The sequence below is a fragment of the Osmerus eperlanus genome, chromosome 24 (genome assembly GCF_963692335.1).
Source record: "Osmerus eperlanus chromosome 24, fOsmEpe2.1, whole genome shotgun sequence".
Classification (NCBI taxonomy): Eukaryota; Metazoa; Chordata; class Actinopteri; order Osmeriformes; family Osmeridae; genus Osmerus; species Osmerus eperlanus.
In genome coordinates, this window is record NC_085041.1 from 117,044 (window position 1) to 135,104 (window position 18,061).

General features: G+C 45.5%; 1 protein-coding gene across 1 annotated transcript in view; it reads left to right on the forward strand.

The window, feature by feature from the left end:
• Positions 1–299: 299 nt before the first annotated feature.
• Positions 300–18,061, forward strand: part of LOC134011386 (insulin receptor-like) — a 34,609-nt gene continuing 16,847 nt past the window's right edge. The window contains exons 1-2 of the mRNA XM_062450989.1: positions 300–1,603; positions 14,684–15,232. Of these exons, the coding sequence (XP_062306973.1) occupies positions 1,525–1,603; positions 14,684–15,232 (628 nt within the window). The 5' untranslated portion in view covers positions 300–1,524. The remainder of the gene's footprint in view (positions 1,604–14,683; positions 15,233–18,061) is intronic.

Consider the following 18,061-nt stretch of genomic DNA (forward strand, 5'->3'; position numbering starts at 1 on the left):
AAATGCTTCACTTTGTCTTTGTATGCGGTAAATCTGTCGCAATACGACGGTGGGTCACAATGACTGATGGGTCAGAATGACCCGAAGATAACACAAGGGTTAAATAGCACACCTCTTTAGAAAAACGCGACAGTTCATCACAAATGATCAGTCTGTACTGTATAATGTATTGACAAAGAGAATTCGGTTTTCGTGATTTATTGGCACTACAGTCCACATAGTTTTATAAGCTTAGATGGCTTTGAAATCCAGTCCGTACTTTCCCATATACCGTTTGACTGGTAGAACTTGTTTACTGTTGAACAGACAGAGAGAGATGAGAGCGGGGGTAACCTCGAGGTACCGTTATAACGAAGATTGAAGTTTTTTTTTAATGTCTTACGTGTCATTAAGTTTGTTTACCTTGTAACTGTATTTGTCGCAGACGGAGTATTTTAACTGCTGGTTAAAGAGTAGGCTACTGTTTGTTTCGGATTTGCTGTTTTGGAAGCTAGGCAGATCTGGAAAAATAGGCGACGGCGTGGAGTTTTAACACCTAAGACAACGCGTTGGAAGCTGCGGCTCTTTATTTGTTAAGTGTCTAAAAGTAACGCTCGCCTCACCACCGCCAGTTTGTTTATGGGTGTTTTCAGTTGGTCGTGGCGTGGCCGTAAGAGTTGAAGGAGTTCATTGGAAGGTCGTTGGAAAAAACTAACAGCACGTTTTTTCTGCATATATCAGAAGGAGTTCCTGGGATGTGTTCGTATTTGTCTTTGCACGTCTTAGAGGGTTATCTTCCAGTGATACGACATAAAATCGGAATATTCGGAGGCACCTGAAACGGAGACCTGTGAACTAAGCTGCAAAGCGAACTATTGTAGCCTACTTACACCAAGCCACTGTTCGATAGAAGTTTGGCCATAGAACTGGATGAGGACACACATTTCGAAATCGCTATTAAAAAGCTGGCTATCTGTTTTAGCCAATTTGTTTTGGTGTTGTGTTGTCTTTACGCAACTGCGACTCATATCTCGCTAGATAATTCTTTGGAATTGTTTCTGTTCACTGGAACCCTCGCTTACAGTGTAATGAGGAAGAGCCGAGTCGTATTCCACAGGGTAGCCTATCTACTCACGAGCTCGCTGTGTGGGATTTTTATTTTCTCGGACCAGTGGACTACCAAAAAAGCAAAAAAATATGACAGTGAACTATAGACGTACCAAACAACAGTAGGAAGATGAAGAGTTGTATCCGCACGTGTGTCACCAGAACACAAGATCACGTTATTTAGTGATCATTTCAAGCTTAGCATTAATCACAAAGTTGGCTGATAGGATATTTCTATAATTAAAGTACAACCACGTTGGACCCCGGTCCAGGGGGGCTCCTTGGGCGAGCTGGCTTTATTAGTTGGCTTGGAAATTTTCATAAACTTTTTTGCATACTTTAGTGTAGGCTATTACAAACAGTTTTGAATTAAACGTAACATCTTCAAGAAGTTCCCCTCTTTGGATAACCTTAAAGAAGATTGTCCCCAAAGTCAAAATGCGGTGGGTGACCTCAGCATTTGTTTTGGTCCCTTTTATCGCCCTTGTTTGCCAATATGGGCCAACAGACGGAGAAAGTAAGTAGGCTACCTTCATTCTTTAATTAGTAATAAAAAATGCTGGTGTTGATTGTCGGAAATTAACTGTTGATATTGCCTAGCTAAGATGTTGAATTATGGAATGGAATTTAGGTACTTTACTGTTGATTTTACCTATGATTAGGCCAAAGTGTTTTTCATGCAATAGTTTTAATTTTGTAAACGTTTGTAGTTGTTGCCTGCCTTCTGTTTAAACTTTTCCCACGATTTAAATTACATTGAAGATAAGGTTGTTATTAAGTGTGCAACTTTAGCCTACTAATATTTACCAGCAAAGTTGCAGGAAAATACCCCCGCCCCCATGTGTTTATATATATATGTATAGCCTATATAAAGTGTTGAGGCCTGTGTGGATGCGCCAGCCCCAGGGTCAGATTAGCCGTGTTTCTGGGCTCGGGTGGTCTGTAGCAGCGAATCCAAACTACAGCTTGCAGGACTCGCCAGGCACCAGAACGCGCAGGCCTCATGGCGACTCGAACTCACTATGCACTGGAAACGTAAACAACTTTTTTCAGGTCCCGAAATCCCCATAAGTGAGGGATTTGCCTGGTTGTCGCCAGTCTGGACCCGAAGCGCTTCTTTCCACCAGCCTGAGTTGCTTGTTTCTAGTTTGTCAGTTTCTAGTCAGTTAATTAACTCGCGTGATCTGTGCAGTTCCTGTGTTTTGATTTACGTTCTATGAATTTCGGTCAAAGGAGCAATAGACTCAGCAGAGATGTATATATTTTGACTTTAGTCAAATAGTCGCGAGCACAACCGTGTTGTCAACACGGTTGACAAGGAATTTCTGAAATTATGTTGACAGTCACTATTGTTTTTCCAAACATGTCAGAAGTTGGCTTATTTTTGGATAGGATAAACGGGTTTTAATAAGTGGTTTTAATGCACATATAATATCAAAACAAACTCAAACGTGTCTCTGAAATAACGATATTTTAAAAACAATTATCAGGCTATTGTAAACAACAACGAACCGGACCAATAATTCATTTAGGCCAATTGTTCCTTCAAATATATCAGTGTAGTTCTAGCTTAGTCAAACACAATAGCCTCTTACTGACACTGCAATTGTTGTTCGTCAAATTTCAGAAGCTGACATGTTTGAAACTGACATGTTCATCTGGAGACGATCATATGTTAGTTGGTTCTCTCTTTACTGTTGCCCGTTCTGCTCCGAGGATTCACGTGGCAGACTCGCCACTCTTGCCGTTAACTTTGTATCACTTTAAAACTCTGAACGTGAACAAGAGTTAAAGGCAATTTTCTGGGTATTTTACACAGGGCATGTATGTGAAGGCCCCTCAATACTCACTCTCTCACACTCACACACTCTCTGTCTCTCTTTCTCTCTGGAATATGAGCAGCATATATTATGAGCTGCTTGCTTCCTGATATATTTCATTCTTAGGGAAGTGACCATATTTGGTTCTTTAACATCTCAGGGGGAAAAAACACACAGACAGACAACTACCAAAATAGTTTAAATATTTGGTACAGTTGAATCCACATCACGTGTGTTGCCTAATATCCACACCATTTTTTGGGAATGGGGCTTGGAAGAACATGCAGATATGACAATGAAAAATAAAGTTTTTTATTTTTACAATGGTGTGTTGATTGCTTGTTTGTCATGGAGGGACCAGGAAGTAACCTCAGAAGCAACTGCCAAGCTTTCTTTACGCAAAAACAAGTTGTGTAACTGGGAGGCCGGTCCCCTGCCTGGAGTCTCAGGCGTAACAGCTGCTTTGGGGAGAGAGAGAGATGGAGAGAGGGTGAGATGGGGAGAAGGTGAGGGAGAGAGACGGAGAGAGGGTGAAGGAGAGAAGGAGAGGGTGAGGGAGAGAGGGTGAGGGAGAGACGGAGAGAGGGTGAGAGAGAGAGATGGGGAGAGGGTGAGGGAGAGATGGAGAGAGGGTGAGAGAGATGGGGAGATGAAGGGATAGGGAGAGAGACAGACAGATGGGGGGAGAGAGGGAGGAGGAGGGGAGGTTGAAGGTCTGTCAGGTTATTTTATTGATTACCTGTCAATGGGGGAACTAATCAATGTAATACACACAACTACTTACTCACCCAAGGTTGGTACATTTGAATTATCCAAACAGTGCATGATCCATTCATTAGAAGGAAGCGTGTGTGGTTAGGGTTGTTAGGGTTGTGTGTGTATTTGACACTGACCTTCTGTAGCTCTTCTTCAAACAGGCTAAATAACTAAAAGGTTGTTTGCAGAGTTTGGAGCAGTTGAAACACGCTCGCTCCTGTCTTGTTTTTTTTACATGAGTCGAGGCTTCTCTTCATGGCACTGTTCAGACTCTCTCTCTCCCCCCCCCTCTCTCTCTCTCTTTCTCTCTCTCTCTCTCTCTCTCTCTCTCTCTCTCTCTCTCTCTCCCCCCCCCCCCCTCTCTCTGCCCGGAGCACACAGTGGCATTCCCACAGTGCCGTGCACAGTTAGGAATGTTTTTGAAGTGGCCCACCCTGTAGGTGCTTCAGCAGTAAAGGGGTGTGGAGGAGGGGTTGATGAGGGGGAGGGGTGTGGAGGAGGGGTTGATGAGGGGGAGGGGTGTGGAGGAGGGGATAATGTGAAGGAGGGGTGTGGAGGAGGGGATAATGTGAAGGAGGGGTGTGGAGGAGGGGATAATGTGAAGGAGGGGTGTGGAGGAGGGGATAATGTGAAGGAGGGGTGTGGAGGAGGGGATAATGTGAAGGAGGGGTGTGGAGGAGGGGATAATGTGAAGGAGGGGTGTGGAGGAGGGGATAATGTGAAGGAGGGGTGTGGAGGAGGGGATAATGTGAAGGAGGGGTGTGGAGGAGGGGATAATGTGAAGGAGGGGTGTGGAGGAGGGGATAATGTGAAGGAGGGGTGTGGAGGAGGGGATAATGTGAAGGAGGGGTGTTGTCTGCAGTGTGGCTGGGCTGGGGGGGTTGTCACTCTCCTCCTGGACATAGATGTGTGCGGCAGCTCTGCTCTGGCATGTCAGGGCCTCTGCTCACACCAGGTCTGCTGCCCTCCAGGGCCCCATGTCAGGGCCTCTGCTCACACCAGGTCTGCTGCCCTCCAGGGCCCCATGTCAGGGCCTCTGCTCACACCAGGTCTGCTGCCCTCCAGGGCCCCATGTCAGGGCCTCTGCTCACACCAGGTCTGCTGCCCTCCAGGGCCCCATGTCAGGGCCTCTGCTCACACCAGGTCTGCTGCCCTCCAGGGGGCCCCCTGGGGGGGCCCTGGCCGATGTTTAACCCTCGTGCTGCCTTCGGGTCACATGACCCAAAGGTTCATCGTTGTGTTTACCCAATTTTACCCAATACAAAAACAAATAAAAATCATTTTCTTTTAACCTTCGCAATGAGGGTCTGAGACAGCCCGACGGTTAAAAGAAAATGCTTCACTTTGTTTTTGTATGCGGTAAAGTTGTCACAATACGAGGGTGGGTAACAATGACTGATGGGTCAGAATGACCCGAAGAGAACACAAGGGTTAAGCACATGGGACATGTCTCTCTCTTCCTTCCACCTGGTCTGTCATATATGTTCTATGGATAATGTATCTTTCTCAGTTTCTAACAAAAATCTGTAAATGGGAGAGATCTCCGTGAGGGCGACCCGTTATCGGTCGATGAAAAAAAGCGAGAAGCCGTGCAATCTGAGTGTAGGGTTAAGAGAGCAATAACTAAGGGTTGACATAACCTGTCAGGGCTCGACAATAACGATGGCCCGGGGCCAGTAAAAAGTAACGTTGGGACAGTTAAACTAGCAACTCACTGGCCCGATCGGGCCACTGCAAATTATTGATTGAAAAAAAAATTTGCATTGTAAAAGTTAACATCCTTCATATGTTTTGCTATCTGCTAAATGCATAAATAACTTTGCAGCTCGTGGGGCGCACAGTTGGCAAATCAAGAGTTGAGGAGTGACGAGTGGTTGTCAAATTGTAATTCTCTAATCTCGATAATTTTTTTAACAACTGGCGCAAGACAATAAAGTGAAGATGGCAGCAAAGTAGAGCTATGAGCTCAAACGGAAGCAACTTTTTTATGGAACGAAGATGCACTGTGTTGTTTGTCGTATGTTCCCGTCTAAAGCAGACAAAAGTGGATATTTTTACATTTTACAGAGGCACCGACAATTTTCGAAAACAATACCTGACCAGCCATGCTAGCAGTAGCAGACAGCACCTGGTTTGCGTGACAGCTAAGCGGATGGTTGACAATCCATCTTCCAGGCCGTTGACTATGCTGGTCAGGAATTTAAATGTAGATGCCCATCGTGTTATTGCACGATTTATAACAACGGCATATCACGTAATTAAGACGGGCCAGCCGTTCGCCTCGTTCCCCCAGGCTATTGAACTGCAGCAGAAGAATGGTGTCGACTTGGGTACTTAGTATCATACTGATGAAATGCTATGGAAGCTTTTATATATTAGCATTAAGGGACCAGAGGTTTCAGTTGTGCAGAGAGATGGCTGTCAGCAGGGAAGAGAGCACGTCACGTTTGAGGTTAAAAGTCAATTGTTTTGCTGACTATTACCTTTTTATTTTTTATCACTAGAAATGTGATTTCATTTTTGTTCTTTTTATATCCAGGATGTGTTTAATAAATGGTTAAACATGTTAACAGAATAACACAACTTATAAGTCTTTGGTTTTGTTGTAACAATGATAAATTACAACTTTTGGAGGGGGGGCCAGTAAAAATTGTCTTGGGGCCAGTAAGTTTCAAACCCACTGGCCCGGTGGGGCCAGTGCCAAAAAATGTTAATGTTGAGCCCTGCCTGTTCTGGTTATTAAAAGTCAAGTTTCTAACTTCACCGGAAGTTGTAGACCTGGCTTATTTTTTCCCTGAAATACGTATCACTCAGTGGCGATTTCTTCAAGACTGCAAGGGAAGCTCGGCTTCCCCTAAAATGTCAAAAAATTAATGGTAAATTACCTTGTGTTAACATTTTAAATGCGTTAGAACACGTCCATCTCGAAGACAAGTTCGTTCAGAATCAGCTACATATAGCAGGTCGACTGACTCGATTTCCTTCTCATACTTTCCCGTAGCGTCACAGTGCATTTCCCTGTTGAAATCTGGCGTCAGTGGACTTTCTTTGGGGCTGCTTTGAACAGTTTTTTTCAGTGCTTCGAAACTATACGGTCATTAGATAAATGCTGCGATTATGTCCCGCCCATGGACGCTCAGCGTCTCTGGGGGTGAATGGAGGAGTGGGCTGGCCTGGATGCCGGGCTTCTGCGTGATGATTGGAGGGTCTGTCCAAAGACTGCATCTCCTTTTGATTGACAGCGATTTTGTACTATAAAAAGTCGCAGAAGGTATTCGAGCTCAGTCCCATCGCCGATTTTGCAAGTGTAGTCGAAAGACAAACTGTTGCAACCTATTTCTTGGTATTAGCTTGGCGAAATTGCTTGCCAATTTTCATCATACATTTCATACAATTATACATCACATTCCTTGTGTCAGTTTAACATAATTCCCACATTTCCTCCTTCGAGTTTAATATTGTTTTGTTAGATTGTTCGTTTATTCATTCATTCATTCATACATACAGTAGGCTAGGCTAGTGTCGTATGGGTGAACTAGCCAGTGAACTAGCCAAATAAATTATAAATTTTTATGATGTAGGCCGAAAAGAGCGTGTGAACTTGTTGAAATGTGTCTCACGGCCAATGCGTGAGAGTTGGCAGCCCTGGTTAGCATACTTTACAGGTGCCTAGCTTCGTATGATTTGCCTCTCTCCAGCAGTGTTGCCATCTCTTCAATAAGGAAAGTAGCAGTGCTGCGCGAGGCTATAGTGAGACTGACCGCCAGTGTGTGTTTTGGGACGGCGGAGGAGCTCACGGCAGCACCCGCTGCTCGTTGAGAACAGTACTGCAAAACGATCCGTGTTTTCACGTCAGAGTCTCTAAAACACCAGCAGCAAGTCTCCAACAACACCAGAAAAAGCCGCTAGATTTGTCGGTAGTCGCTTTTGACAAAAAAGTCGTCAGGAGGGTTTGGAAAGTCGCCAGATATAGCGAGTAAGTCGCTAAGTTGGCAACACTGCTCTCCAGTTCCTTCCAGTACGTGACTCGTCATTGATATACTGACAGTTAATTGGACAGCTACTCTCCGGGAAAGGTTACGGGAAAGGGGAAGGACAAAGGGTGTTAGGTTGTGTTTTCTAGAAGATCCGAAAAACCGCGGTTTACATGTAAAAACCGAACCGTGGTTTGAGTGTTTTTTTTTTCGGTTTGCTTTTTGCACCCCTAGCAGATAGCCAGTTGGGACGTATCACTGTGTGCATATGTAATGGGGGTGTAACAGACGTGGTCTTGCTCCGTCAGAAGGCTTCCTGGACCGATGTTCATCCCTGCCATCCCCCGCCACCTCTGACTGCCAAGCGCAACCACTACCAGCTACGCCAAAGAAAAGCTAGCTATTCGTTGACGCGGGTGGCCTGTTACATACCTGAGGAGTGAGTTTCACCGATTCACACCGGTTACACAAATGAGGGAGTCTGAAAACAGGGCGAAAGCTAGAATTGGCATGTACATCTGACTAAAGATTGAGCAATAAAACCTCTGAAAACAATACATTCTATACTTTAAAGCCTGTGACTAACTAACAAAAAACAGTAAATGGACGTTATGCTGGAAAATGGAAAGTAGGTACTGTAACACACGTGATGATAAATCACATACATATCAGCTCAAGCTAGCAACAGGAGAAAACGTCATGATTTCGTGCAGGCGCTCTGAAGGGGACTGGAGAGCTCCTGCATGTATGAATGGACTCATGACTCGGTCACTGCTGTGGCGTGTGTGTGTGTGTTATTCCCCCCCCCCCCTCTCTCTCTCTCTCTCTCTCTCTCTCTCTCTCTCTCTCTCCCCCTATCCCTCTCCCTCCCTCTTTCCCTCTCTCTCTCCCTCTCCCTGCGAGGTGAAAGGGTTCGCTCTGATGTGTTTTTCTCACACTGCAGATGTACACCGGCTGCAGACCTGTACTCCCCTCCCACACACACACACACCATGGCATACACCATACACACAAAAATGGACCATAACAAATACAAGCTGTAACAAACACACACTCTCTTTCTCCGACTTCTGTTAGTCCTGCTAGAGAGCTGTGTTAGTTTTTGTCCATACGGGCTAAAGAGCTGTGTTAGTCTTTGTCCATACGGGCTAAAGAGCTGTGTTAGTCTTTGTCCATACGGGCTAAAGAGCTGTGTTAGTCCTTGTCCATATGGGCTAGAGAGCTTACATGCAGGTGTGAACAGGGTTAGCTCTTTTTTCTGCACCTGCAGCCCAGCTCCTGCTCTCCCAGCATGCACCTGCAGCCCAGCTTCTGCTCTCCCAGCATGCACCTGCAGCCCAGCTTCTGCTCTCCCAGCATGCACCTGCAGCCCAGCTCCTGCTCTCCCAGCATGCACCTGCAGCCCAGCTCCTGCTCTCCCAGCATGCACCTGCAGCCCAGCTCCTGCTCTCCCAGCATGCTTTGCTGTGTAGCTGTCCGGATCCGTAGTCTTGCAGCGTTGTTGTTGTTGTCCTAATCAACTGAAGGCTTCTATGGCAATGTTGCGAGCAGCTCTGTTGGTGTTCACTGGCTCATTCTCCGGAACGTTCCCTGCTAACATTCTGGAACGTTCCCTAACATTCTGTCATGTAATGTGTTCATTAAGCAGACACTTTTATCTAGAGAGAGGTACAGTACAATAAATATAAATTGTGTATCCAGTGAAATTCATTATAGAAATGGGTTTAAAATAAGAGGACGCAAAAATGTGAGAGAGATTATGGTGTTTACTGTCAGCAGGTCTAGTACACTGACAGGTACACTAGTTCAGCCAGCATCTGTCAGGAAACCAGTATGTGTTCAAGGAACACCATCAGTTGAAAACAAGGTTTTAAACCTCCACCTGTAGGCAGCCATCAAACAAAGAGAGTGAGGGGAGAGGGGTTAGGTTAGGTCTGAGTATATCATGGTGTGTACATCATCCCTGCATCTCCAGCAGCCTAGCTGTTCTGGATCTGATCAGTTCTGGGTCTGATCAGTTCTGGGTCTGATCAGTTCTGGGTCTGATCTGTTCTGGGTCTAATCTGTTCTGGGTCTGCAGTGCTGCATCTCTGTTCTGAGGGAGAAATAATTCCTAACTGTCCTTCTGTGATCAAAGGGAATCAGTACAGAAAAATATGGACCATAATACTAGGATAAACAAATGAACAAACACACACATACATATATGTGTAAATGTAAGAGGATTCTGGTGAAGTACGACTTGCTCTACAGATTGTGACTTACATAGACATAAATCCTGCGATTTCTCCCTCAATTCCCTTCTCCTGCTGCCGGACGTGCAAGTTCTGCTCAAACCAGGCACATCGAATTTAGGTATTTCACAGAAACAACAGTATAATGAATTGTAGCAGTTTTACAGTCCAGGACAGCTTTCCTTTGGGAACTGTCTCACGTACGAAGCACAGTGGATAATTGGTTGGGTTAGGGTTGGCTGGAGGCTGTTTAAAGGTGGATATTCCATACATGCCATACTTTGGAAATATTCTGTAGGAAAAACAACTGTTCCTAGTTTTGAAAATCCTTATAGATCCAGTTTGAATGAGCAGGGTTCTTATGGAAAAAGCAACTTTGGATCTGTCACCCAGGATGGAGCACTGGAGGTTCAGGCATATGCTTTATTGCAGCTCAGGTTTTGCTAATAACTGCTTGTCTAGCCGTGATATAAACCTACATGTTCGACTGGTACAAATGTCAGGAAGTGGAAAAAAATGCCTGTTAAAAGTGGCAGCTGGCTGGAGAGTAACATCTGTGAAGGGAACAGAGGAGAGGAGTGATGGAGGAGAGGTGTGATTGAGGAGAGGAGTGATGGAGGAGAGGAGTGGGTGTTTGTGTGCTGAGAGGAGCATCAGTGGTTTGTGTTTGTCTGCTAACATACCGGTAGACATTCCTGGCGGACACACCTCCAGTCTCTCTGTTTCTCCCTTTGTGTCCATCTCACCACAAAGACAGGAATCTCTCTGCAGCTCAGTTATGTCAAGACACGGCCACTGTGAGAAGTTCTCTGTGTGTTGCTCTGCACCCAAGGAAGTGCAGTGTTGTTGCTTATGAAGTTCTTTCAGTTAGCAGTTCGTAATAAATAATAGTTAGCTAAATAGCTAATAGTCCTAGCTTCCTGTTTCCCAGTTCCTGTGTGATCTGCACCAGGCTCTGGCTGGGTCAGGAACTTCTCTGGGCTGAGCTTCTTACTGGAGCAGCACCTGCTTTCTAACCCTGGAGTTTTATGAGCTCCATCCCAAAGCTCTTTATTTGTTTTCCAGGAGCCATGTTGCTTGCGTGGCAGCACCTGGAAACAGTTTAAACAGTGAGAGGTGTAAGTTTACTTGAGGGCAGACTGTTCAGGCCTGGCGTTTTCCTTCAGCCTGGAATGTGCACGAGACTACTTCTTGTTACCTTGCTGTGTTGAATAAATCACGGGTGAGACAGTGATGTCATCACAACGTAGAAGGTTGATGGTTAATCAGTGTGTACTTCCTGTAACCTTGTGGACACTGAGGATGTGTAATTGTCTATGACAGCAGAGTCACGTGCTGGTGGCGTCCACTCAGGATGTGTGTTGTCTGTCTTCAGGGTACACAGTACGACTAGGGAGGTGGAGGAGACTACCGTATTTTACGTAAAATAAGCCACATTTTCTATAAGCCGCATCCCACCAGAATGTGAGCTTTGTGTTTGTAAATATAAGTATAAGCTGCACTGGAATATAGGCCGCACTTCATACGGGAACAATGATACTGTAGTGCCAGCTAGCGTTGAGAATTCAACATTCACAATCAGGATGAACACTCAAATTATCTAAACTACAGACCATAGCATTACATATATTAAAACAGAACAAACACAACAATAGAACTCCAAACAATGCTTATCTAACTAAGCTAATGCCCTTAACTTCGTAGCTTTGCAGCTTGCCGCAGGGCCTTCTGGGGACCAAGAGCATTGCCGCTACAATAACAAGCATTGCACGAGTATAGGCAATGTGTAATACACGTCGGTTGGGGATAGTTTGTCCGGAAAAAAAGCCAAGTGTAATGATGTGAAAACCGTGAAACTCACTCCTCAGGTATGTAGCAGGCCACCCGCGTCAACGAAGAGCTAGCTTTTCTTTGGCGTAGTTGGTAGTGGTCGCGCTTGGCAAGTCAGAGGTCGAGCGTTTGAATCCCACGAGTGGCGAACGATACCTTGTTGTGACGGAGCGTGGCTATGTCTGTTACATACCTGTGACACAAGTCACTCATTTAGTGGAAAAATCCAATGTTATGTCTACAAAATTATTTTAGATATAGTATAAGTTTAGCTAGCTTGCAAATCCTGAGGATAGCCTACCGAAGTTGAATTAGCCAATGTCGTTAGTGATGCTAGCTAACGTTAGTTTGCTAGCTGTATATAACATTTCACTGGGTCTTGCAGCTGTTTGATTTACTGAAATTATTATGAAATGTTATGTTCTACTAGCCATTTGCCTACTTTAGCAAGTCACTGTATTTCCAAGCCCTGATAGTGTAACTGAGACAACACAGTGAATAATTCCTCTTTCAAGTAATAAGCCCCCGTTCCAGTGTTGAGCATTAAATTAGCTGCACAGTCTGTAGAGATCTTGGGACGAAGCCACTTTTTTGGTCTAAAACCGGGCTATAAGCCACTTCGAAATATAAGCCGTAAAAGAAAACTGTAAAATCGTGGTACAAGCCGTGACTTTATTTCCCCAAAATACGGTATATATACACTCCTGTAACCCTAACCTTAACACACTGTTTAGAAAACGAGTGACGGTGACATGGCCAACTTCCCACCCTCTTTACCGGCCTCCCTTTTTCCCCCTCTTAGGGATTTGGTATGTAGCAGTAGGGATGTGGTATGTAACAGTAGGGATTTGGTATGTAGCAGTAGGGATGTGGTATGTAACAGTAGGGATTTGGTATGTAGCAGTAGGGATGTGGTATGTAACAGTAGGGATTTGGTATGTAGCAGTAGGGATGTGGTATGTAACAGTAGGGATGTGGTATGTAGCAGTAGGGATGTGGTATGTAACAGTAGGGATTTGGTATGTAGCAGTAGGGATGTGGTATGTAACAGTAGGGATTTGGTATGTAGCAGTAGGGATGTGGTATGTAACAGTAGGGATTTGGTATGTAGCAGTAGGGATGTGGTATGTAACAGTAGGGATTTGGTATGTAGCAGTAGGGATGTGGTATGTAACAGTAGGGATGTGGTATGTAGCAGTAGGGATGTGGTATGTAACAGTAGGGATTTGGTATGTAGCAGTAGGGATGTGGTATGTAACAGTAGGGATTTGGTATGTAGCAGTAGGGATGTGGTATGTAACAGTAGGGATTTGGTATGTAGCAGTAGGGATGTGGTATGTAACAGTAGGGATTTGGTATGTAGCAGTAGGGATGTGGTATGTAACAGTATGGATGTGGTATGTAACAGTAGGGATTTGGTATGTAGCAGTAGGGATGTGGTATGTAGCAGTAGGGATGTGGTATGTAGCAGTAGGGATGTGGTATGTAGCAGTAGGGATGTGGTATGTAGCAGTAGGGATGTGGTATGTAGCAGTCGGGATGTGATATGTAGCAGTAGGGATGTGTTCTGTTATGTAGCAGAATGCCACAGGGGCCTCCATTCATGCTTCAGATCTGATCACCAACCGTCCTGCAAGCCTTACGTCACCCCCCAACCAGGCTCAAACTACATCCCCTCGCCCCTCCCCTCTGCCCTCCTCGCTCCTCCCCTCTGCCCCCAGCCCCCCTTTATGTCCCTGCTCTGGAGAGACATCATTGTTTTAAAGAGAAAGTATTGATTTTGAGCTGGCCAGCTGCATAGCATTCTTTGCTCCTTTTCTCACACACACACATACACACTCACTCCTTCTTTGTGCACATACCCAACCTCCTCTCTGTTCAACAGCACTGCGGCCTAGCGGCTGTTAAGGCCATCAGCAGAACGCTCTGGACGTCTCAGAGGACTTAATCCGTATTTGGAAAACAGTTTGAGAGGAGGATTTAGAAGATGCCACAACATGGGGCTCTAAATGAGGACGAGGAGAGTAGAGGGGAGAGGTGGGTTAGGGTGGGGCACTGGACAAGGGCAAGCTTAATGTGCGAGTGGCAAGGAAAGGTGTGTCCGTTAGGGTTAGTTTCTAAGTTCCTAAGGTTTGAAAAAAGTTTATTTTTTAAAGTTTTGAAAATATTTTTGAAAATAAGTTTTGAAAGGTAAATATTTTAGATTAAAAAAAAAAAATAGGTTTTTATCATTGATGAGTACTTCATGAGGACTCTACTGAACTCTACAGTACTCTTTGTGCTCTGCTTTACTGTACTCGGTTTGAGGCTTCTCTCTTCTCCTCTACCCTCGTCACCTCTCCTCTCCTTTCACTGTGTGAAAAAGAAGTTTAGAAAAAAAGTTTAGAAAGGTTGAAAAAATATTTTCAGAAAGTTGAAAGTTTCTAAAGGTTGAAAAAAGTAACAATGAAAATAAATTATCTTAAGGTTTTCAACATCTTTAGAAAAAAAAGTTTTTAAAGGTTGAAAAAGTTTTTAAACAAACAGTTTTTAAAGGTTTTAAAATGACAACGTCCTTTCGAGCCCTGTCTCGCTCTCTCTTCTTCCCCCTCTCTCTTCTTCCAAAATTCAAGATTATTTTATTTGTCCCTTGGGAAATTGTTGTTGGACATAAGACAAATCTTTCTCTCTCTTGATAGCATCGCATAGCATCTCTCCTCTTCTGATGAATCCCTCCCCTCGTCGCTCAGTCTGCAGTGAGCTCATGAATGAGCTGTGCTGGGGTAGTAGAACACTGTGTTGGGGTAGTAGAACACTGTGCTGGGGTAGTAGAACACTGTGTTGGGGTAGTAGAACACTGTGTTGGGGTAGTAGAACAGCTGGGATGTAGAACAGAACCACAGCTTGTACTGTACAAGTCTCCAGCCAAACATAGAGGTCTTCTAACTGAAAACTGTGGACTCCTTGTACTGGTAAGGTATCTGACTTCTCCTCTTCCCTGCAGTCTGCCCCAGTAAGGACATCCGCAACAACGTGACCAACCTGCAGACGCTGGAGAACTGCACTGTAATCGAGGGCCACCTGAAGATCCTACTCATGTTCAAGACCAAGCCTGAAGACTTCCGGGGTGTGAGCTTCCCCCGGCTGAGGGTCGTCACCGACTACCTGCTGCTGTTCCGCGTGTATGGCCTGGAGACACTGCAGGACCTGTTCCCAAACCTCACCGTCATCCGGGGACACAACCTGTTCTTCAACTACGCCTTGGTGATGTTTGAGATGCTGCAGCTGCGGGAGGTGGGGCTGTCCAGCCTCATGAACATCACCCGGGGGGCGGTGCGCGTGGAGAAGAACCCCGACCTCTGCTACCTCTCCTCCCTCGACTGGTCCAAGATCCTGGACTCAGTGGAGGACAACTACATCATGGCCAACAAGAATGAGCGTGAGTGTGGAGATGTGTGTCCAGGCACCGTGGAGGGGAAGAGCACCTGTCTGCAAACCACCATCAACGGGCAGTTTGTCTACTGCTGCTGGAACCAGCACCACTGCCAGAAATGTAAGAGCACACACACCTGGTCAGCTAAATACACACACACACCAGGGTCCCGTTCTCCGTACGTCGTTAACTCAGTTAGCTGGATTTGATTGTTGACGATTTGTCATGATCTTGGATTGTTCGGTTCTTCGAAGCTCATCCTGGACTTGCTGTCATAGCAACAGGTCCGTAAGCTTAAACCTGCTTGGGAGCAGGTTTATTTTATGTAAACACGATTAGATTGAGGCTTTACAAGCAGAGGTGATATAGGAAGTCTGTCACAGCCATGTCTTGTGCGTTTTTACTACAGGAACCTGTTGCAGAAGGTGCAAGAATAATTAGCAGAATTTAACATGAAACCGAATTAATTGCTCATTGCGTGATAGATAGGCTCCTTAAGCACAGCGCGATATGCTAGCCTATACTTTTTGAGAGGATAGCCTATCGATTTTTTGTGAGGGTGTCATTTACATCATAAATTTGTTGAAACCACATCATATGACATTAAAGATGATAAATGGAAATATGAAAGTATGAAAATAAAATAAAACATAGGCCTAGCTTACTGTAATAAGCGATAAAACGCGTGGTCACTACTCTACATTTAATTTGGTCTGCTACTTTTTGCCAGCCCTCTTTCTTGGATTTTGCAAGCTTCGAGCAAGCTGTTGCTCTGTTTCCTCTGTTGCAGAAAAAACAGGGCGCTCATTTTGGCCACGGTGAGCAGCCATAGACTTATGTGAGCAGCCAATAGCAGCGTTGCTGATCAAGGTTTCTACTATCGATACATACCCCTTTTAGACCAACGTATAACTCAATCCAGCTATACTAATCATAAACAACAAGGGTGTTCGAAGAACCGAATTAGCCAGATCATGATTAGCAAGATGAAGTCGTCTTGGATGTGTCATTTGATCTCGGATGTAATAAGCGACGTACGGAGAACGGGCCCCTGGTCAGCTAAATACACACACACACCTAGGGCCAAATGGTGACACAGACAGAAAGCTTGATGTGGGCCTAGTTCCTGTTCTGCAAGCAGACATTCTCCTCATCCTCACATTGTTGATGTGTGAGATAACAGGATTCTGTTCTTCCTCTGAGATAAAGAGAACCCGCCAGGAGAACGTCCTAGTTCGTAGAACAATCACACCGAAGATTGTTGTTTAACCGTCAAGAGAACGAGGGAATGAGAGAAGAAAAAGAAACTGAGAGAACAAACCAGATCCTGTTTAGATAAGAGGTCTCTCTCTTTACCTCTCCCCCCCCTCTCTCTCTCTCTCTCTCTCTCTCTCTCTCTCTCTTCCCCTCCCCCTCTCTCTCTTTCTCTCTCTCTCTCTGTCTTTACCTCTCCCCTCCCTCTATCTCCCTCTCGCTCTTCCTCTCCCTCTCTCTCTCCCTTTAGCTCTTCCCCTCCTCTCTCTCCCTTTAGCTCTTCCCCTCCCTCTCTCTCCTTCTCTCTCTCTCTTTCTCTCTCTTTACCTCTCTCCTCCCTCTCGCTCTTCCCCTTCCTCTCTCTCCCTCTCTCTCTCCCACTTCCCCTCCCTCTCCCCCTCCCTCTCTCGTGGACACTGTGTTCTGTTATTGTGAATGTTGTGCTCCTCAGACAGACTGCAGCACCCACTCTTGCGCCACAGACAACTTACCAGGTCAAAGTTCATCTGCGGAGGGCTCTCCTCTTTTGTCAATGGTTCCAACTGTTTGTTAGAAGCGGCAGCCCCCAGGGGACACCCATACTCACACACATACACACTCACATACACACACATACACACTCACATACACTCACATACACACAGCAGTATTAGCATGCACAGTTGTGTTAATTCCTACCTTGACTGGCCTCTCTTCCTTCAAGAGGTCCAGGGGTGTTGGTTACATGTACTCTCTGCTAACTTAACATACACAACACTTGACTGTGTTTGAATACCATTAATGTCTAATGAAGAAGGGGAAGACATAGACAGAGAGAGGAGAGAGACTGAGGACCATCTGTGTAATTCATGGCTGTTACATGCTTGTGTGTGTTTAATGTGTGTGTGTGCATGTCTGCAAGTACCCCATCCTCTCACATGTCATGTTATGCAAAGTGTGTGTGTGTGCGCATCTCCCATGTGCTACATCAGGGGTGGAGTACTGGTGAAGGCTTAAAAGCAACTGTAAGATAGTCTAACCCTAACCCCAACTCTAAGATGTATACTGCTACGCTACACAAGGATAGCTATTCATAGCTAGGCTAACCAGTCTTTTTGGAGCTACAGTGCTACGCTAGACTAGGCTAACCATTATTTTAAGAGCTGCAGTGCTAGGCTATGCTATGCTAGGCTATGTTTTGCTCTGCTCCATTCATAAGCAGCAGGGAGTCCCAGGGGAGCTGGAAGAGGCTGGGTGCTGCTCGTTATGAATGGGCGCTCCACTCAGAACTCTGTAAGCCTGTGCATTTGCATATCTAGGCACACCGCACAAGCATGTGCATACACACAAACACACAGACGCCCAGACACAGGCAGTCTCCACGCATGCCACTTGAAGTGATTGAATCTGCTGTCTGGGCGGGGCTGTCTGGGAGGGGCTTATGAGGATATGAGACTGGAGGGTCTTGATGATGGACTGGAGGGTCTTGATGCATTTCTCCTCCTTTCCATCCTCTTCACCCTTTTTTTCTCTTCATATCCTCTGCTCCTCTCTCTCTTATCCCTGCCCTTTCCATCTTCCTCTCTTCCTCCTCTGCCCTGTGTGAAGGGTTGCTGCAGGGCACAGGACCAGCCAACAGCTCCATCAGGCTTCTGGGATGGACTGGCTGTGCAAACACTCATACACACATACACAAACACACACTCACACATGCAC